This window comes from Pectinophora gossypiella, chromosome 20 (genome assembly GCF_024362695.1).
Source record: "Pectinophora gossypiella chromosome 20, ilPecGoss1.1, whole genome shotgun sequence".
In the NCBI taxonomy this organism is placed as follows: domain Eukaryota; kingdom Metazoa; phylum Arthropoda; class Insecta; order Lepidoptera; family Gelechiidae; genus Pectinophora; species Pectinophora gossypiella.
Genome location: NC_065423.1, coordinates 13414039 through 13436882, shown reverse-complemented (window position 1 = coordinate 13436882; position 22844 = coordinate 13414039). Strand labels below are relative to the sequence as shown.

General features: G+C 39.3%; 2 protein-coding genes and 1 long non-coding RNA gene across 11 annotated transcripts in view; 2 read left to right on the top strand and 1 right to left on the bottom strand.

Moving 5' to 3' along the window:
- The window catches only part of LOC126376136 (2-methoxy-6-polyprenyl-1,4-benzoquinol methylase, mitochondrial), a 28183-nt gene that overhangs the window by 4982 nt on the left and 357 nt on the right, over window positions 1-22844 (top strand). For 2 of the 5 annotated variants that reach the window (XM_050023315.1, XM_050023317.1), the window contains 5 exons: window positions 20679-20828; window positions 21646-21775; window positions 22135-22273; window positions 22478-22566; window positions 22714-22825. In XM_050023315.1, the coding sequence (XP_049879272.1) occupies window positions 20679-20828; window positions 21646-21775; window positions 22135-22273; window positions 22478-22566; window positions 22714-22825 (620 nt within the window). Of the gene's footprint in view, window positions 1-4679; window positions 4803-6537; window positions 6906-20662; window positions 20829-21645; window positions 21776-22134; window positions 22274-22477; window positions 22567-22713; window positions 22826-22844 lie in introns of those variants that run through there. The other 3 variants (XM_050023316.1, XM_050023313.1, XM_050023314.1) reach the window with 3 other exon arrangements.
- On the bottom strand, window positions 518-20607 carry LOC126376140 (protein GUCD1). Of its 5 annotated transcripts, none has more exons than XM_050023326.1 (6): window positions 20534-20607; window positions 6133-6269; window positions 5583-5823; window positions 5236-5326; window positions 4564-4751; window positions 518-1302 (listed from the first exon to the last, which is right to left on the bottom strand). In XM_050023326.1, exons 2-6 carry the CDS (start codon window positions 6218-6220, stop codon window positions 1107-1109), a joined length of 804 nt encoding a protein of 267 aa, XP_049879283.1. In that variant the 5' UTR covers window positions 6221-6269; window positions 20534-20607; the 3' UTR covers window positions 518-1106. The 5 variants fall into 5 exon arrangements, with proteins under 5 accessions (XP_049879283.1, XP_049879284.1, XP_049879282.1 ...); XM_050023327.1 differs by lacking the exon at window positions 20534-20607 and adding an exon at window positions 6494-6518; XM_050023325.1 differs by lacking the exon at window positions 20534-20607 and having other exon boundaries at window positions 6133-6415.
- On the top strand, window positions 7340-9439 carry LOC126376148 (uncharacterized). Its single transcript, XR_007567691.1, has 3 exons — window positions 7340-7431; window positions 7848-8074; window positions 9160-9439. It is a non-coding gene; the product is annotated as an uncharacterized LOC126376148 (long non-coding RNA).

Below are 22844 nucleotides of genomic sequence, written 5' to 3'. Positions count from 1 at the left end.
CACCACGTCGTGGTGGGGCCGCCCCCTCAGCTGGCGGGCCGCTGCACCAGCACCACGTCGTGGTGGGGCCGCCCCCTCAGCTGGCGGGCCGCTGCACCAGCACCACGTCGTGGTGGGGCCGCTGCACCAGCACCACGTCGTGGTGGGGCCGCCCCCTCAGCTGGCGGGCCGCTGCACCAGCACCACGTCGTGGTGGGGCCGCCCCCTCAGCTGGAGGGCCGCTGCACCAGCACCACGTCGTGGTGGGGCCGCCCCCTCAGCTGGAGGGCCGCTGCACCAGCACCACGTCGTGGTGGGGCCGCCCCCTCAGCTGGAGGGCCGCTGCACCAGCACCACGTCGTGGTGGGGCCGCCCCCTCAGCTGGAGGGCCGCTGCACCAGCACCACGTCGTGGTGGGGCCGCCCCCTCAGCTGGAGGGCCGCTGCACCAGCACCACGTCGTGGTGGGGCCGCCCCCTCAGCTGGAGGGCCGCTGCACCAGCACCACGTCGTGGTGGGGCCGCCCCCTCAGCTGGAGGGCCGCTGCATCAGCACCACGTCGTGGTGGGGCCGCCCCCTCAGCTGGAGGGCCGCTGCACCAGCACCACGTCGTGGTGGGGCCGCCCCCTCAGCTGGAGGGCCGCTGCACCAGCACCACGTCGTGGTGGGGCCGCCCCCTCAGCTGGAGGGCCGCTGCACCAGCACCACGTCGTGGTGGGGCCGCCCCCTCAGCTGGAGGGCCGCTGCACCAGCACCACGTCGTGGTGGGGCCGCCCCCTCAGCTGGAGGGCCGCTGCACCAGCACCACGTCGTGGTGGGGCCGCCCCCTCAGCTGGAGGGCCGCTGCACCAGCACCACGTCGTGGTGGGGCCGCCCCCTCAGCTGGAGGGCCGCTGCACCAGCACCACGTCGTGGTGGGGCCGCCCCCTCAGCTGGAGGGCCGCTGCACCAGCACCACGTCGTGGTGGGGCCGCCCCCTCAGCTGGAGGGCCGCTGCACCAGCACCACGTCGTGGTGGGGCCGCCCCCTCAGCTGGAGGGCCGCTGCACCAGCACCACGTCGTGGTGGGGCCGCCCCCTCAGCTGGAGGGCCGCTGCACCAGCACCACGTCGTGGTGGGGCCGCCCCCTCAGCTGGAGGGCCGCTGCACCAGCACCACGTCGTGGTCGGTGCCGGGCGCGGCCCGCGCGGCGGCCAGCGCGGCGGGGCGCGCGGCACACAGCCGCGGCGCCAGCGCGGGGTCGCGGTACAGCAGGCGCCCGCCGCGCTTGTTGTAGCCCACCACCAGGATGTAGTGGCCCGCGTAGCTGCCGCCCAGCCGCCGCCTGTAGCGAGGTGGACATTATTAAACAAGTCTTACTCATGGGAGGAATGGTGGGAGGAAAGAATGCAGCAGACTTGCCCAGCTTGCAGAGACTATTTGACGTTGCTTTAGTGGTTTGGTTTAGGTTTCTCCATGCGAGTTATTATGTCCACGTATTTTATTTTTTATTTATTTTTATTTATTCGGAATAACAACAGCTAGTTTTACATAAATATTTTAAGTTATAATTTTACAATATACGCCAAAATAGTTATCCACTTTGAAATTTTCTTTTTGTTGAGAGTAGAAACTGCAGAACCAAACTGTCTTAGTAACCCATCCAGCGATCCCATCTCAATCTCTTTATACACTAAATAGGTAACTGTGATAACAGGAATTTGGGATCTCAGGGGTATTTAGTCAGAGCTAGAAAAAAAAAGGAATGAGATATACGAGGGGAGGTCAAAAAGTTCGCGGAATGAGGGGGAAGGGGGTCGAAATTAAACACGAAACTATTTTTCCTTTTCAATATATTCTCCCTTAACCTTAACACATTTTCCGGATCTATCAAATAATTTGTTTATTCCATCATAAAAAAAAGATTTCTCTTTGCTGTCAAAATAGGCCGAAATTGCAGACTTGACTTCTTCATCATCGCCAAATTTTCGTCCACGCAGTTCCTTTTTCATTTTTGGGAACAAATAATAATCGCTGGGGGCCAAGTCTGTACTGTAAGGCGGGTGGTTTAATTTTTCGAACCCGCATCGGTGAATGGCAGCCGTCGCAACATGGCACGTGTGGACGGGTGCGTTGTCGTGCAAAAGGAGCACACCTCTTGACAGCTTTCCTCTTCTTTTTTCCTTGATAGCCTCTTTCAATCTATCCAGTAAAGAAGCGTAGTAATGTCCCGTTATAGTCACACCACGATCTTTATAATCAATCAGCAAAATACCTTCTGTATCCCAATAAATAGTGGCCATGATCTTTCCGGCCGATTGTGACACCTTAAACTTCTTTGGAGGAGGTGTGCCTTTTTTATGCCACTGCATCGACTCTTGCTTCGACTCAGGTTCATAGTGGTGAACCCAGGTTTCATCTCCAGTAACAATCCGGGCCATAACTTCTTCCTTATTCTCTCCACAGAGCTCTAAAAACTGGCGAGAACACTCGACACGCTCGCTTTTTTGAAGTGGCGTGAGCATTCTTGGAACCCATCTTGCGCTGACCTTAGTCATCCCAAGATGTTGATGTAGGATATTTAAAATACTTGTTTCGGATACACCGACCATTGCTGCAAGCTGCTTCTTCTTCAAGCGGGTATCTTCTAATACAAGTTTCTCTACTTTTTCGATGATTTCCGGTGTGGTGGCCTCAATGGGCCGTCCGGAGCGGGGGTCATCTTCAATCGACTCTCTTCCTTGCTTGAAAAGACTATGCCACTTGTAAACCATGGTTTTACCAGGGGCAGAGTCCGCGTAAACTGCTAACAGCTCTTGAAAAATCGTCTGAGCGGATTTTCCTTGCTTGGTGAGGAACTTAATGACGGCGCGGTGTTCAATTTTCTCCATATTCGCTGAGTTCTTCCCGATTCACTTGTTTGCTGGTCGATGGTTCAAACGTTAATGACCCGATTTGCTTCAAACTTGGTACATATACTGTTAATGAGGTGTGCAACTAGCGGCTACCTGTACGAGCAAACCAACCCCCTCCAACCCCTCCATTCCGCGAACTTTTTGACCTCCCCTCGTATGTATAAAAAACTTGATATTAATATACACATACATACATACATATACACATACATATTCACACATATACTTACATACATACGATTTATATAAATAACTAAAACATTATTAATATAGGTATATATACCTTGAATGAACACATACAAACTAAGATATATATATATATATATATATATATATATATATATATATATATATATAAAGTAAACCCGATACAGCGAACTTACCTATACGTTAGGTTATTAATAAATAGGTAGTTGAAAACAAATATTGATAAAGCCTGAGCAAAATTAGGTACCAATAGAAGACAGTCACGAGTATAAGTTGTTAAGATGAGGTTTAAGTTATTTGGTTAGATTGTTTGAGTAAAAGTTCAGCTATATTTTTCATAAACGTATCTTTGGTACCAATAAAAGGGTCAATAATATCAAACATATCATTATATATGTTAGCAAGACGAGTGAGCACCGCATTACGACCATACCTGGTAGTGTGAAAGGGAGGGGCGAACAGTTTCGTGTGACGCGTACGGCGCATAGGCGCGCTCAAGTATAAGCCTGAGAGGAGGTTGGGGCAATTCAAACGGCCACGTATTACATCGAATAAAAAACTCATATCCAATAAGAGACGCCTTTCTTCAAGTGATAAAAAATTAAAATGACGACAGTTATTTTCGTACGATTCCGCTATTGATTTATTCAATTTAAATTTATAATTTAGATGTGAAATGAATTTCTTTTGAATTCGCTCGATGCGGTCAATATGTGTAGCGTAGTATGGCGACCAAATAGGACTAGCATACTCAAGGATGCACCTTACATATGTAAAGTACACCACTTTTAAACTTATTATATGTTTAAAAGGTTGACAGGTTCTAAATACGAAACCTAGGTTGCGAAATGCGCGACTGGTTATGTTATCAATATGCTGAGTCAAAGACATTTTAGAGTCGAGTAGAACTCCTAAATCGCGAACCAACTCGGTCCTCTCCACCACAACGCCATTAAAGTTATATTGGAACAATGTGGGCTTCTTTTTGCGCGTAAAGCTAATGCATTGACATTTATTAATACTAAGTGTGATATTATTTTTTTGATAGTAATTATATAAATTATTGAGGTCATTTTGTAGTAATTTACAGTCATTTGGGGATTTGATAGCCATGAAGATTTTTTTATCATCTGCGTACAACAAATGGTTCGCACTGTTAAAACTGTTGTAAATATCAAAGATATAGGCGTTGTAGAATAGAGGACCGAGGTGAGAACCCTGAGGTACACCTGATGGAATCGAGATAAAGTCGGATCTGTGGCCACCAAGAACTACTGATTGAGAGCGATTATATTATAGTATTTATCAACAAAAACGTAAATAAGGATTTTTTTTAAATTAACACACAAAGTCCCTCACAATTTCTATCCGGGCCGGGTAGAGGGACCACAATCCGCATTGATGATGATGTCCAAAGAACTGTGACCCGACCAGTCGAAAAGCTCACCAAGTGCGACTTCATCGTTTGTAGTTCTATTACCTACCTGAACTCGACCCTGAGCTTGTTGTGCTTGCACAGGTCGCAGGCCAGCAGGCCGGCGTCCACCAGCACGATGGCGGGCCCGCGCCGCGCCAGGTGCGCCACCAGCTGCCGCGTGCGCACGCAGCCCTCCCGGATGTCCACGCCGGCCGCGGCCGACTGCTCGAACCGCTGCTGCACGCGCTCCTTGTCCTGGGGACGACAGCGGCATGGCACCGGTTCATAGCGGCAGTGAGACTGAAGGTCCGACTATTGTATTATTTGCATTCCAGCATGGTGCATATGCCAGCTGTCAAAATAAAATGGTTTAATTTGACAACTGTATGGTATGCCTCTTTTGCACCAGGCTGTATCTTTATGTGTTGTTGGCTTACAAACACCATGCTAAAATAGAAATAGTATAGGACACTATCATACTATTTGTACAGAAAAAAAAGAAGAAGAAAAAACTCACGCCCGTGATCCCTAAGTGGGTAGGCAAAGCCACAAGCTATTAAGAGGACAACTTGCAAGATACTATTGATTTAACGCCCTGACGTAGATATAATGGACCAATATGGTTATATACATGCCAGCCCATCACCCATAATTAAGGTCTTTAGAAGATTCGAGTAGAATTAATTGAATTGAATACTGGCATCTGTTCTAATTAAGGTTAATAAGTGTATCAACTAACCAAGCTCATAATGCTGTCGTAGTAGCTCATCTTGGCGTAAGCTTCGTTCACTCCCATCATGGTGGAATACATACAGTGTTTGATATTGAACCTGAAACATTCAAATGTTTATTATGTTATAAGTAGCATACTTAAAACTAAAAAAAAAGATGGATTAAGAAAAGAATGTCCACCGTTAAATAAATTACAAGATGTTATAAGTAAACTCCAAATGAAATATGTACATAAACTGACACAAAATCCGTTATGGGGTGGGCAAAAGCACAAGTAATCAAAAGACAACTTTTTTAAGCATAAGATCCATAGAAAAAGAGTAAAAAAATCAGGATTTACCATTCACGCCATACCTCTTCAATAAATAGCACAAGTCAATAGTCCACGTGGAGCTGCCAAAGCCTTCCTCGGTACAGATTTCATTAAAGTTGTCAAGGAAGTATTGCCGCTGTGAGGCGTTCAGTAACATAAGCACGCAAGAGAGCCCGCAGTCCCATGCAAACTGCTGTTTGAAGTGGACAACCTCGTGGTGTACGTACTCCGGCTCTGGTTCTGTGGAATTACTATCTGTCTCCCCTTCTATACATTCACATGCTAGAAAAGTTTAATAAAAGAAATATTTCAAACTTTTAATTTTTAAACATATTATGACCATTCTTTTAGAGAATTGTGTGCAGATGATGGATTGTATTTTTTCTAGAATACTACAGTAAGTAATACTACGGCAATTATTATTATTAATAGTTTAATAATTTATTAAGATTGCACTTCGTTCATTAGACAGGTTTATTCAATATTGCTGCAAATGATAGGTAATAGGTACCTACATACCTATCACCTACAAGTTTATGAAGACCATTAGAAGTGGTTCTTGGTACTTTGTTACAAATTAAAAGGACTTACTTTGACAGGCTCTGTCTGTCTTAGTTCCATCGTCTATAATTGTAGAAGTATTTGGTTTCTGAGACGTTGAGGCTGAAGTAGAAGACATGTCGCGCTGGTTGGTAATCAGCAGAGCAAGGCTCTCTCCTCATTGGGACCTATAATAAGTAATACTTCTGAATGACAGGAATGTGCTGATACGAGTGAGTATCATTTATCGCGATAAAGTTGGGAAAATTGATTCATTTCCGAAGAAATCTAGATTTGTTTTCATCCAGTTCGCTTATCAACAAACTTTTTGGAAATGCGTTATGTTTGTAATGTACCAAAATTTACTAAAGCGTGCTACAATATATTTAAATATAGCTAAAAAGATCATTACTTTTTAGATAGATCTTTAAAACTAGTATTTATTTAACTCTAATTCTATTTGGTTAAATCACTTAAATGCTTTTTTGTTAATATGAAACATTATGTAAAGATATTCTTAACAACAAAACGTAGAACAGTATAATTGAATGGACAATCAGCTGTTTTCATTCATACTTTTGGTCTATCTGTCAATTTTGCATTTTGCCAAATTGTTGGTCGCTTTCGCTCGACTTAATATATTTATTTTACGATGGCCCTTAGAAGATCAGTTATTAGATTCATTTCTTCTAAGAGACCTTCGCCGGCGGTATATAGAACGTGTGGTTTTAGTACCCAAGCCAGCAAGGACGAGTCGAGTAACAAAACTAAACAAACGCACTTTGGTTTTCAATCGGTGGACGAAGAGGAAAAATGGAAAAAAGGTGAAATAAAATTGTATTGTTCTTGCTTATAAATTGACACTCTTCTAACAATCTTCCATAAAAAAGTTGCAATACTCTAGTTTACAGTACAACCACAGATCATATAATACTAACGTACAGATGCCTCACGTCATACAACGAAACTGTGCCGTTCTAACTCGGGCAATTCTTCGGGCTATTTTTAGTTCTAATAAATGACCACTAGATGCCGCTAAAACGCCCTTTTTTTAGCGGCATCTAGTGGTCATTTATTGATGGGATCGAACGAATCGAGCGACATCTAGTGAAATTTCAGCTTACTGAGTGCAAGTCATTGCAAGCACAATATGTTACTTAGAGTTAGAGTAAAATTAAGATAATAGATGGCGCAAACGGATTTTTTTTTCTCAACGTTGACATGTTAGTATTATAATCTGTGACAATGATCAGTGACATTGTCAAGGTGACAGTTGTTAGTTGACATACGATTATTTCTGATGTTTGGTGGTCTTCATTTTGTATTGGCAAAAATATATCTCCAACTCCTGTAAGTATCTAATTAGTTACTAAAACTGGAAGATACTTAATTAAAAACATAGCTAAGGTCCTACCTAGAACGCAATCGTCCCTTATCATCCCGGGCGTTTCGTAAAACCGACTGAGGAGAACCTTTATAAAAGACAAGTCTTTTCTAGCATGATGAATCATTACATTGGACCACCGGTTAAGCACCTGAGGACTTTGTATAAAGTGCTTCCAAATTAGTCTCTGCTTAATAGTGGCTCTGCCCAGCCTAATCGGGATTACAGGCGTGAGTATAAGTATGTATGTAGTAGATACTTTTTTTGTGTAGCTGTCACCTATCTATGGTACAAATCATAATATACTGTTTGTTGAAAAAAGTTAAATAAGTCTAGTTAGGCAGTGAGCGTGTTGTGAATTTAAGCCTGTAACTTATTTCAGATCTCTAAAGACGATGATAACCATTGTGAAGAATGACATGCAAAGGCTATTAGAACCACATATCAACAATTTTCTGACCATGACCAAGTGATGAATATGATAAAAGTCTACCTCATGAAAGCCACACTACTTTTCAAAGAAAAATATTTTCTTTGGAGTTGTAGGTATTATAGTGAAAACTTAATCTTGACTTCTGTTCTGCATAAATGAGAATCGCACTATGCCAGGTATGTATGCTTAAATTATTATCCCATTAACCCATTTCTTTGAGCTCGAATATCTAAATGTTCAATAAAGTAGATAAATTTCAAACTCATCGGATTACATGCGTAATAGGTCATTCATGTGTCTAAATGTAAAAAATAGAACCTACTATTACTACTCCATTCCACCAATCTACTCATTGGTATAAGAGAGTATTAACTCACACTTACTCTCCTTAAGTCTCCTTCTCAGGGCGGACAGAGCAGAGTTTTGGCACACAAGGTGTATATACATTGCAATATACCTACTATTATTATATAGTCACTATTACTCTAATATAAAATAGGTCATAATGGTACACTTGTTTGCATCTCAAACGATGAACACCAGTTCAAACCCTGGTACCGGACTTGCATTAATTTATTTTAAACAGTTCACATCTAGCACAGTTGGCTCGACCATTATAGGTAGCGATACGGCCTATCATTAGCCCAACAGAAAGCTTGTGAGGTGCGTGTGCTCAGTTCATCTTGTGATGAATGTTACTTTGACTACCTCAATGGGATGCAAGATCTTGCTTATGTTATGTTATTATATTATCTGTGATACATAACACAACACAACACACACACACAACACAACAGCACAACGTAACAGCCTCCGTGGTCTAGTGGTTAAAGCGTTAGGCTCACGATCTGGAGGTCCGGGTTCGATTCCCGATGGGGACATTGTCGAAATCACTTTGTGAGACTGTCCTTTGTTTGGTAAGGACTTTTCAGGCTTGAATCACCTGATTGTCCGAAAAAGTAAGATGATTCCGTGCTTCGGAGGGCACGTTAAGCCGTTGGTCCCGGCTATTAGCCGTAAAAACACCTCCACCAACCCGCATTGGAGCAGCGTGGTGGAGTATGCTCCATACCCCCTCCGGTTGATTGAGGGGAGGCCTGTGCCCAGCAGTGGGACGTATATAGGCTGTTTATGTTTATGTGATACATAGATAAACTAATGCCTATAATACCTGATGGGTGGTAGAAATGTTTTGTTCTGAATATCATTGCCGATCAAAATTAATGTGCTCTTTTAATAACTATTATATTTTCATTTGTAGGTAACATAATGTAGCGAGTACCCTGGTTGAGTCAAGATAATATAAGTGGAAAGATAATGTGGCCCAAGTAGTAAAGGAAAGGATGTGCAAACAGCCGAATGTGAATCTGGCAATAATGTGCCTGTTTAAATGAGTTTTAGTTGAGTACCAAATAGTTACCTAGGTTTTCCTGGGAAAAACACTGATCCAGCCTTTCTGATTCAACTGAGTTTTTGTATGGTTTTGAATAAATAACTAAACAATAGAAATGTGTCTTTTTTATTTTACTATCCCCTTTCCATTACATAGATATGTATCATTTAAAGTAACTATAAATAATTAATTGTTCATTACAACAAATATATTATATACAAATAGTATTAGTTTATGATAATTAAGATACCTACTTGATTATTAAAATTATCAAATTTAATGAAGTTGGATTTTTTTTAATGACTAGAATGAAAATACAATAAATATTCAATTAAACTACTTCTTTAATTCAAAAGGTGTTACATTTTGTTTTTGTTAGATACAATACTAATTTCTTTTTTAATACTTTGCATTTTGACGTGTCTTCAGTAATTGACAACCGTCTTCTCTTCGGCGTGTTAAACTGGTATGCTACTGCTGGCGGCTCCACGAGCTCTTCAAGTTCGCAGTCGCGAAGCCGTTTATTTTTGTACACCTTTTTCGGTGTCAGTACTTAAAAAGTACCTGATGAACCTAAAAAGAAAAATTGTATTAAATAATGTCCTACCTACTTAAGTAAGTGGAATGATAAGGCTTTATTACCTACATTAACTCGATTCATCTGCCACACACGATGCGTCAGGTCATCGTGTGTACCAATGTAACCTACCTACCTATAAAATGTATGACGAAATCGTGGGTCGCCCACCAATGAACTATTTATTATAACACTTCCCGATCTCGATGCCCGAGCCCGCGATCTCGAGTAATCTCGACGCATCGCGTTTGGGTAGTTTAATAACCGCTATAATATATACCTATAAGCCCTGTAAGCGCGGTGCACTGTTTTGTACAAGATTGTAAACAACTACGTCTCAATTACGTGTGTCGAGCAACTATAGACTTTATGTCATTATAAAGATAAGATCCATTCTGGCTTGTTGCGTTGCGCGAGGTCACGTGTTATTACGATTGTAGGTAGGCAGGTACCTACCTACTGGCTGAGTCGCGCAAACGCAAATGATAGGTCCGATGCGATGCGATGCGTAGTAGGTATGTAGGTAAATCTGCCTATATGTTTGTTACCTCTTCAGACTTAAACAAATGGTTACGTTATGGTAGGTTACATTACCTACGCATCTACGACAATCGCCGTCTGCGTAAAGTTGAAAGCGAAAAGCTACTTTTTCTACCTATAGCTACCTAACTTACCTATTAGGGTATTAAGTAGGTATTATAGATAGTAGGTAGGTATCTTGGTATAGGTATAATAAAGTCGTAAATTTCTGTTTTCATAATATTTTACGTCTTTAATTATTTTAAACCCTACAATTTATGTTAATACGGCTTTATTATAGTTTAGTTACTGAAAATGGTTCGGAATCGAGACGTCTATAGGCACCTATCGAACCTAACTATCATCACAGCCCGGACACTTCATACAAACAACCTATCCCCTACTTTAAACATTTAACTAGGTAGGTAGGTACCTACATTAACTTGTCTACATCTAAGTAGTAGGTAAGTTGTAATTAGCTAGGTACCTAACATTTCAAAAAACTCAAGGTCGGTAGGTATCATTCACGTAATAACTCACTATCACTATACTAAAACCCAATATTATGTAGATATTCAAGCAATAGGTACCTAAACTACAATAAAAATGTGATTGTATTTGTATTAATTCGGTGGTAGGTAAGTACCTACCTACCCAATTGTAGGTAATAACTTGACAAATTAATTGTGCTTACCTGGTGAGGAAGTGCTTGAGCGATTTTGAAGGTCTTGAGTCTGATATGGTTCTGGAACTGCACTTCTCTGGAGTCTTTTTCTATGACCAGTCTCATTTCGTACATACTTGATATTGAAATGGTCAATGCATAAATACCTTGACCGCAAATTTTCTGCAGGCAAGTGGGCAATGTTCATATTACCTACAAGAAAAGAATATAATGTTCAATAAAACATAAATAGCCTATAGATGTTCCACTGCTGGATCATCTCTACCCTCTACCCTCAAATAACAGGAGGTAATCGTTTTGGTGGTAGCCCGGACCAACTATATAATTTCTGAAGCAAAGCTTACTCTTACTTTTTCGGACAAATAAGTGACTTAGTCCGCATTGTCATAACTAAACAAAGATTAATGGTTGGATCTTGGTAGTGGTTGCCTGGAAGAAATTGCTTAAACAGGCCTCCCATTTGTACTGTAGTAGGTATGTTGCATAAATTTTTGTATGTTCTGTTTGTGATCATTAAAAATATTTGATTTGTGATGAATAATCTCACAAAGTAATTTTGATAATATCAGGAACAGTATCCGGACCTCCAGATCATAAGCCTAATGTTCTAATCAATAATACACAGAGGCAGAATCCACTAATACAGCAACTTTTGACATGTCTTATTAAGTTCTTGTAGGTACCTACCTATACATAATGTATGTATAGATTGGTACCTGCTGAAAGGTAGTCAGGCGTGAGCGAGACCAAGATACTAGGTATACCTCATTTGGGTTCCTGGCTTCTGTACACAGTCCCGATGTGTGAAATTGGTATAAAACTGTAGGTTTGGTAGATAGTAATTTATCTTAGGTATCTATTAAGACTGTATAAGAAGAAATAAATTAATGTTTTATTTTTATTTATTTTCAACTTAAATTAAAAGTAAATGTGTAAGTAGATATCTGGGGGGTCAAAATGGCTACATCAAAGCAATTCATCTAAGAAAGCAATATTGCTATTTGACATTTTTTTGCATCGCACACTTACTTTTATATGCACAAATGTGAAACTGCAATATTGCTTACTTAGATGAATTGCTTCAATGTGGGTATTTTAACCGCCCTGGTCTATAAACTGTTCAATAAAACAGTCCAAAATTCAGAAATAATTATGTACTTGATTGACTTTTTTTAACTTTTGTCCCTTTTATTCCACAGTTCACTTGGAAATATAAATGCATCACATACAGTATTGGCATATAGTAGGTACTTTACAAGTTTTTGACTATTCGTGCTTTAGTAGTTACAGCAATTGGTTCAGAATCTGGAGGCCCTGAGTTCCCAGTAAGAATATGTTAAAAATCACTAATTAAGATTTTCAAGTTTGATTAGTATATCTATATGCCATGCTAAATTACCCAATTGTACAAAAGTTAATTTAATAATTCCAAATTGACATTGAGCACAATACCTAATTATATTATGTTCTTCAGACAGAAAAAACTGTTCTACTGCTCTAAACTGTTGATCTCAGCTTGATTTTAAGTATTACATTAATTATGGTAAACTAAATGGTGACAAATGATAAACCGATTATCAAAATAATAGTCTAGCAAATAGGGGGAGTGGCAATAACTTTACCACCATGTTAAGTAGGTATTTCTTTTTATTTTATTCCAGTCTTGATTGTCATTGATTCTTTCAAATTGTTTGTTTGATAACTTTTTGCAGTTTAATATTAAAAATAAATAAAAGTAAACGTTTAACTACTTACCGCAATTCTCAAGCCATACTTTTAGGCGGTTGACGTCATTCCACGGAAAACGGAACATTGACTTCTGTTCCGAAGAATTTGCACAATTATAATAAGAACAATTGTCTGCAGGCATTTTTTATAACCACTGTTCCTGTGTCGCTACGTGAAAGCAGGTTTCATGAAGCCAAATCAAAGTCCGATTTCAGTCCAGGGTCAGTTTGTAAATCACAATACACAAAACGTAGAAGGCGCGTTCGACTCGGAATTCAAACGAACGAAAACAAACATTTTCAAAGGTAGGTAGGTACTATACGTTATTTGAAAGTTGCGTTTTTTTTGTTCTAAAATTTAGTTTCTAATGATATCTATAGGTAGTTATATTATTTTTAAAATTTGATATTGTATCTCCCATAATTATTACAACGGAATTACAACTAAACATTTAATAAATTCAATAAAAATGTATTTTGCAAATAAACACAAACTTTTAAAAACGTAATATTTTATTATCTGTGGCAAAGCTAGATCGATGTTGCAATAATTAACGATAGATGGCGCAACTTTAAGCGACCTTCTTACACACAGTTATAGATGGCGTTGATTAAAACTAGATCGTTCAACCCCTCAACAAGCTCCATACTCGACGTAGTTCCGACGTAAATCCGCTAGAGTAACCACTAAATTTAAAAATATAAAAATATCCATTAAATGCCAATATCTTTGATTAACTTTTGGTTGGAGTATAACTTTTAAATTATAAAACATAATTTTAGTGCCTATTTATCGATTATTGGCTTTTAAAGAAACTTTAATTACAAATCGGTACTATTAGCGTCATCTATTGAATTTTTTTTGAACAATGTTTCCTAATGTTCGCGATGAGAACCCATGACCATGGGTTCTCGATGAGAACCCAAACACAAACTTCTAACCCATGACCATGGGTTCTCATCGCGAACATTAGGAAACATTGTTCAAAAAAAATTCAATAGATGACGCTAATAGTACCGATTTGTAATTAAAGTTTCTTTAAAAGCCAATAATCGATAAATAGGCACTAAAATTATGTTTTATAATTTAAAAGTTATACTCCAACCAAAAGTTAATCAAAGATATTGGCATTTAATGGATATTTTTATATTTTTAAATTTAGTGGTTACTCTAGCGGATTTACGTCGGAACTACGTCGAGTATGGAGCTTGTTGAGGGGTTGAACGATCTAGTTTTAATCAACGCCATCTATAACTGTGTGTAAGAAGGTCGCTTAAAGTTGCGCCATCTATCGTTAATTATTGCAACATCGATCTAGCTTTGCCACAGATAATAAAATATTACGTTTTTAAAAGTTTGTGTTTATTTGCAAAATACATTTTTATTGAATTTATTAAATGTTTAGTTGTAATTCCGTTGTAATAATTATGGGAGATACAATATCAAATTTTAAAAATAATATAACTACCTATAGATATCATTAGAAACTAAATTTTAGAACAAAAAAAACGCAACTTTCAAATAACGTATAGTACCTACCTACCTTTGAAAATGTTTGTTTTCGTTCGTTTGAATTCCGAGTCGAACGCGCCTTCTACGTTTTGTGTATTGTGATTTACAAACTGACCCTGGACTGAAATCGGACTTTGATTTGGCTTCATGAAACCTGCTTTCACGTAGCGACACAGGAACAGTGGTTATAAAAAATGCCTGCAGACAATTGTTCTTATTATAATTGTGCAAATTCTTCGGAACAGAAGTCAATGTTCCGTTTTCCGTGGAATGACGTCAACCGCCTAAAAGTATGGCTTGAGAATTGCGGTAAGTAGTTAAACGTTTACTTTTATTTATTTTTAATATTAAACTGCAAAAAGTTATCAAACAAACAATTTGAAAGAATCAATGACAATCAAGACTGGAATAAAATAAAAAGAAATACCTACTTAACATGGTGGTAAAGTTATTGCCACTCCCCCTATTTGCTAGACTATTATTTTGATAATCGGTTTATCATTTGTCACCATTTAGTTTACCATAATTAATGTAATACTTAAAATCAAGCTGAGATCAACAGTTTAGAGCAGTAGAACAGTTTTTTCTGTCTGAAGAACATAATATAATTAGGTATTGTGCTCAATGTCAATTTGGAATTATTAAATTAACTTTTGTACAATTGGGTAATTTAGCATGGCATATAGATATACTAATCAAACTTGAAAATCTTAATTAGTGATTTTTAACATATTCTTACTGGGAACTCAGGGCCTCCAGATTCTGAACCAATTGCTGTAACTACTAAAGCACGAATAGTCAAAAACTTGTAAAGTACCTACTATATGCCAATACTGTATGTGATGCATTTATATTTCCAAGTGAACTGTGGAATAAAAGGGACAAAAGTTAAAAAAAGTCAATCAAGTACATAATTATTTCTGAATTTTGGACTGTTTTATTGAACAGTTTATAGACCAGGGCGGTTAAAATACCCACATTGAAGCAATTCATCTAAGTAAGCAATATTGCAGTTTCACATTTGTGCATATAAAAGTAAGTGTGCGATGCAAAAAAATGTCAAATAGCAATATTGCTTTCTTAGATGAATTGCTTTGATGTAGCCATTTTGACCCCCCAGATATCTACTTACACATTTACTTTTAATTTAAGTTGAAAATAAATAAAAATAAAACATTAATTTATTTCTTCTTATACAGTCTTAATAGATACCTAAGATAAATTACTATCTACCAAACCTACAGTTTTATACCAATTTCACACATCGGGACTGTGTACAGAAGCCAGGAACCCAAATGAGGTATACCTAGTATCTTGGTCTCGCTCACGCCTGACTACCTTTCAGCAGGTACCAATCTATACATACATTATGTATAGGTAGGTACCTACAAGAACTTAATAAGACATGTCAAAAGTTGCTGTATTAGTGGATTCTGCCTCTGTGTATTATTGATTAGAACATTAGGCTTATGATCTGGAGGTCCGGATACTGTTCCTGATATTATCAAAATTACTTTGTGAGATTATTCATCACAAATCAAATATTTTTAATGATCACAAACAGAACATACAAAAATTTATGCAACATACCTACTACAGTACAAATGGGAGGCCTGTTTAAGCAATTTCTTCCAGGCAACCACTACCAAGATCCAACCATTAATCTTTGTTTAGTTATGACAATGCGGACTAAGTCACTTATTTGTCCGAAAAAGTAAGAGTAAGCTTTGCTTCAGAAATTATATAGTTGGTCCGGGCTACCACCAAAACGATTACCTCCTGTTATTTGAGGGTAGAGGGTAGAGATGATCCAGCAGTGGAACATCTATAGGCTATTTATGTTTTATTGAACATTATATTCTTTTCTTGTAGGTAATATGAACATTGCCCACTTGCCTGCAGAAAATTTGCGGTCAAGGTATTTATGCATTGACCATTTCAATATCAAGTATGTACGAAATGAGACTGGTCATAGAAAAAGACTCCAGAGAAGTGCAGTTCCAGAACCATATCAGACTCAAGACCTTCAAAATCGCTCAAGCACTTCCTCACCAGGTAAGCACAATTAATTTGTCAAGTTATTACCTACAATTGGGTAGGTAGGTACTTACCTACCACCGAATTAATACAAATACAATCACATTTTTATTGTAGTTTAGGTACCTATTGCTTGAATATCTACATAATATTGGGTTTTAGTATAGTGATAGTGAGTTATTACGTGAATGATACCTACCGACCTTGAGTTTTTTGAAATGTTAGGTACCTAGCTAATTACAACTTACCTACTACTTAGATGTAGACAAGTTAATGTAGGTACCTACCTACCTAGTTAAATGTTTAAAGTAGGGGATAGGTTGTTTGTATGAAGTGTCCGGGCTGTGATGATAGTTAGGTTCGATAGGTGCCTATAGACGTCTCGATTCCGAACCATTTTCAGTAACTAAACTATAATAAAGCCGTATTAACATAAATTGTAGGGTTTAAAATAATTAAAGACGTAAAATATTATGAAAACAGAAATTTACGACTTTATTATACCTATACCAAGATACCTACCTACTATCTATAATACCTACTTAATACCCTAATAGGTAAGTTAGGTAGCTATAGGTAGAAAAAGTAGCTTTTCGCTTTCAACTTTACGCAGACGGCGATTGTCGTAGATGCGTAGGTAATGTAACCTACCATAACGTAACCATTTGTTTAAGTCTGAAGAGGTAACAAACATATAGGCAGATTTACCTACATACCTACTACGCATCGCATCGCATCGGACCTATCATTTGCGTTTGCGCGACTCAGCCAGTAGGTAGGTACCTGCCTACCTACAATCGTAATAACACGTGACCTCGCGCAACGCAACAAGCCAGAATGGATCTTATCTTTATAATGACATAAAGTCTATAGTTGCTCGACACACGTAATTGAGACGTAGTTGTTTACAATCTTGTACAAAACAGTGCACCGCGCTTACAGGGCTTATAGGTATATATTATAGCGGTTATTAAACTACCCAAACGCGATGCGTCGAGATTACTCGAGATCGCGGGCTCGGGCATCGAGATCGGGAAGTGTTATAATAAATAGTTCATTGGTGGGCGACCCACGATTTCGTCATACATTTTATAGGTAGGTAGGTTACATTGGTACACACGATGACCTGACGCATCGTGTGTGGCAGATGAATCGAGTTAATGTAGGTAATAAAGCCTTATCATTCCACTTACTTAAGTAGGTAGGACATTATTTAATACAATTTTTCTTTTTAGGTTCATCAGGTACTTTTTAAGTACTGACACCGAAAAAGGTGTACAAAAATAAACGGCTTCGCGACTGCGAACTTGAAGAGCTCGTGGAGCCGCCAGCAGTAGCATACCAGTTTAACACGCCGAAGAGAAGACGGTTGTCAATTACTGAAGACACGTCAAAATGCAAAGTATTAAAAAAGAAATTAGTATTGTATCTAACAAAAACAAAATGTAACACCTTTTGAATTAAAGAAGTAGTTTAATTGAATATTTATTGTATTTTCATTCTAGTCATTAAAAAAAATCCAACTTCATTAAATTTGATAATTTTAATAATCAAGTAGGTATCTTAATTATCATAAACTAATACTATTTGTATATAATATATTTGTTGTAATGAACAATTAATTATTTATAGTTACTTTAAATGATACATATCTATGTAATGGAAAGGGGATAGTAAAATAAAAAAGACACATTTCTATTGTTTAGTTATTTATTCAAAACCATACAAAAACTCAGTTGAATCAGAAAGGCTGGATCAGTGTTTTTCCCAGGAAAACCTAGGTAACTATTTGGTACTCAACTAAAACTCATTTAAACAGGCACATTATTGCCAGATTCACATTCGGCTGTTTGCACATCCTTTCCTTTACTACTTGGGCCACATTATCTTTCCACTTATATTATCTTGACTCAACCAGGGTACTCGCTACATTATGTTACCTACAAATGAAAATATAATAGTTATTAAAAGAGCACATTAATTTTGATCGGCAATGATATTCAGAACAAAACATTTCTACCACCCATCAGGTATTATAGGCATTAGTTTATCTATGTATCACATAAACATAAACAGCCTATATACGTCCCACTGCTGGGCACAGGCCTCCCCTCAATCAACCGGAGGGGGTATGGAGCATACTCCACCACGCTGCTCCAATGCGGGTTGGTGGAGGTGTTTTTACGGCTAATAGCCGGGACCAACGGCTTAACGTGCCCTCCGAAGCACGGAATCATCTTACTTTTTCGGACAATCAGGTGATTCAAGCCTGAAAAGTCCTTACCAAACAAAGGACAGTCTCACAAAGTGATTTCGACAATGTCCCCATCGGGAATCGAACCCGGACCTCCAGATCGTGAGCCTAACGCTTTAACCACTAGACCACGGAGGCTGTTACGTTGTGCTGTTGTGTTGTGTGTGTGTGTTGTGTTGTGTTATGTATCACAGATAATATAATAACATAACATAAGCAAGATCTTGCATCCCATTGAGGTAGTCAAAGTAACATTCATCACAAGATGAACTGAGCACACGCACCTCACAAGCTTTCTGTTGGGCTAATGATAGGCCGTATCGCTACCTATAATGGTCGAGCCAACTGTGCTAGATGTGAACTGTTTAAAATAAATTAATGCAAGTCCGGTACCAGGGTTTGAACTGGTGTTCATCGTTTGAGATGCAAACAAGTGTACCATTATGACCTATTTTATATTAGAGTAATAGTGACTATATAATAATAGTAGGTATATTGCAATGTATATACACCTTGTGTGCCAAAACTCTGCTCTGTCCGCCCTGAGAAGGAGACTTAAGGAGAGTAAGTGTGAGTTAATACTCTCTTATACCAATGAGTAGATTGGTGGAATGGAGTAGTAATAGTAGGTTCTATTTTTTACATTTAGACACATGAATGACCTATTACGCATGTAATCCGATGAGTTTGAAATTTATCTACTTTATTGAACATTTAGATATTCGAGCTCAAAGAAATGGGTTAATGGGATAATAATTTAAGCATACATACCTGGCATAGTGCGATTCTCATTTATGCAGAACAGAAGTCAAGATTAAGTTTTCACTATAATACCTACAACTCCAAAGAAAATATTTTTCTTTGAAAAGTAGTGTGGCTTTCATGAGGTAGACTTTTATCATATTCATCACTTGGTCATGGTCAGAAAATTGTTGATATGTGGTTCTAATAGCCTTTGCATGTCATTCTTCACAATGGTTATCATCGTCTTTAGAGATCTGAAATAAGTTACAGGCTTAAATTCACAACACGCTCACTGCCTAACTAGACTTATTTAACTTTTTTCAACAAACAGTATATTATGATTTGTACCATAGATAGGTGACAGCTACACAAAAAAAGTATCTACTACATACATACTTATACTCACGCCTGTAATCCCGATTAGGCTGGGCAGAGCCACTATTAAGCAGAGACTAATTTGGAAGCACTTTATACAAAGTCCTCAGGTGCTTAACCGGTGGTCCAATGTAATGATTCATCATGCTAGAAAAGACTTGTCTTTTATAAAGGTTCTCCTCAGTCGGTTTTACGAAACGCCCGGGATGATAAGGGACGATTGCGTTCTAGGTAGGACCTTAGCTATGTTTTTAATTAAGTATCTTCCAGTTTTAGTAACTAATTAGATACTTACAGGAGTTGGAGATATATTTTTGCCAATACAAAATGAAGACCACCAAACATCAGAAATAATCGTATGTCAACTAACAACTGTCACCTTGACAATGTCACTGATCATTGTCACAGATTATAATACTAACATGTCAACGTTGAGAAAAAAAAATCCGTTTGCGCCATCTATTATCTTAATTTTACTCTAACTCTAAGTAATATATTGTGCTTGCAATGACTTGCACTCAGTAAGCTGAAATTTCACTAGATGTCGCTCGATTCGTTCGATCCCATCAATAAATGACCACTAGATGCCGCTAAAAAAAGGGCGTTTTAGCGGCATCTAGTGGTCATTTATTAGAACTAAAAATAGCCCGAAGAATTGCCCGAGTTAGAACGGCACAGTTTCGTTGTATGACGTGAGGCATCTGTACGTTAGTATTATATGATCTGTGCCATGGTACAACTAATAAGGCTTTTAAGGTTAGGTTTGCCTTGATTTATATAAATAATTATTTATGAATAAAAAAACGCTTACTGCATGGGTTATTTCTCCGCCACCTTATACCAGAAATGACAATGAGTAATAATTGTTACTTAACATAGATGATGTTGGTGGTTTAAGTAATTTGTTATAAATTGTGCTCATTAAGTGAACCGGTATCAGATTATTATTATTTCAGTCCACGAAGTGTTCGAGACAGTGGCGGAAAAGTACGATGTGATGAACGACGCCATGTCGCTGGGCATTCACCGGCTGTGGAAGGACATCTTCATGCAGCGCCTCGCCCCCACACACGGCACCAAGCTGCTGGATGTTGCAGGGGGCACTGGTACTGTACACAATAATCTCTCTTTTATTAGAACTAGTTTTCCGCCCGCATTCTCGTCCACTTAAACATGTCAAGTTCATCACTGGAAAATGTCCTATGTCCATCTATATAAATTTTTATCTGAATAGATTCATGGTTTACACTTGAAAAGGTAACAATCAGATATGTGTGCCTGCTAAGGCGCACATTCGGATATGTTATGAGCGAATCTATGCCTCGTCCCTTAGTACACTAGACCGCCGCCGCGGCTGCGCCTGCTGCTGACCATATCAGCAGCGTACTTATTTCGTGGTAACTTAATTTCCGAAAATACAATACATTTGCTTCGTATACCTACTATATTCTATACAAATCAATTCAGTACTGTTTGCGACAATGAGTAATTATCATCCAGACTTCCACACACCCTGACACAAACTTTCGAATTTATGATGTTAGTAGGATGTATCTTGTACGCACTTTACCTGCGTCCACTGCATGGGTTCCGCCGCAATTATAAGGGGGCTTCAACCAATAACTGCAGGACGTCTATCCTGCATCAATTGGTCAAAGATCAAATTATAGCTCTTGATAAAATGCGCAAAAGAGATGGCGCAACGACTTGGCCGCTTGCCGGAGTACGCAAAGGACCGCGAAAAATGGAAAGAGGAAGGGGAGGCCTTTGCCCAGCAGTGGGATCTTGTAGGCTAGATTGGATTGGAGATAATACGCGTCGCGGCGCGGAACCCGTCTCTATCTGGTTATATATCAAATGGAGACTAGGATGTTTAATTTTGTTACCTACTAAAGTGTTGATGTATTCTGTTCGTTGTTGCAGGCGACATATCCTTCCGGTACATCAACTACCTGCGGAACCTGGGCCCTCCACCGGAGGGCAAGCACAGCAGCGTCACCGTGTGCGACATCAACCAAGCCATGCTTGATGTGGGCAAAGTGCGCGCTCAACGGTGAGCAACTGCCACTTTATATGCATACACACACACATAGGGTAAACCAATTTCTAACTCGATAGATAGGCGATGGGCTGATCTTCATATTTAAAACTTCGTATCAAGTGTGGTTGCAAATTGTATTTCGATTGCTTGAACCACAAGTAGATCATATTTGGTACTCAACTCCTAAGTTCGATATGGCGACAGGTCACCAGCCTATATGTGATAGAACTTTTTACGATAGGTCTGGGAGGAAAAGCAGCTTGTGTTCAATGTAGTAGTCATATTGAGACTCATGTATCTCTTGACTATCCCCATTGGGCCGTGAGCTTATATAATAATGTATATTGTTCGATTCAACGTGTATTTCCCAGTCAGGGCTTCACTCGCGAGGCGACGGGCGTAGACATCGACTGGTTGTGCGGCGACGCTGAGAAGCTCACGGTGCCCGACGAGTCATACACAGCATACACCATCGCGTTTGGTATTAGAAACTGCACGCACATTGATAAGGTAACCTTTTTTTATTGCCAAAAGTGCGTCAATACAGAAAAGGCGTCTGTATAGACCCCTTTTATGTAACGCTCCGTATCAAAAGTAGCTAGAGAGAACGGGGAAGCTACTAGTAGTTTTCCGATTACTTGTGGCACTGATCACCCCAATAGGGAATACTCACGTCTATCTGTAATCATTTTCCTAATGTATGTACATTTGCAGGTGTTGGAGGAGGCATACCGCGTGTTGACGCCGGGAGGTCGCTTCATGTGTCTGGAGTTCAGTCAGCTGCCCAACAACACCATGCAATGGTTTGTATCCAAAACTAAATCTGGATAGCCTAATTTTCATTAAAGTAAAAATTAAGCCCTTATACGAATGGACAATCCGTTATGTTGCGAATTGTTTTATTCTGTATCGATCTATATTTGGTGTCATTGTGATGTTTCATCCTCCAGGTTATATGACCAGTACTCTTTCCAAGTGATCCCAGTGTTGGGGCAACTCATAGCAGGACAGTGGAAGCCTTACCAGTACCTCGTCGAAAGTATTAGACAATTCCCAGATCAGGTACCTAACGTTATTTTGC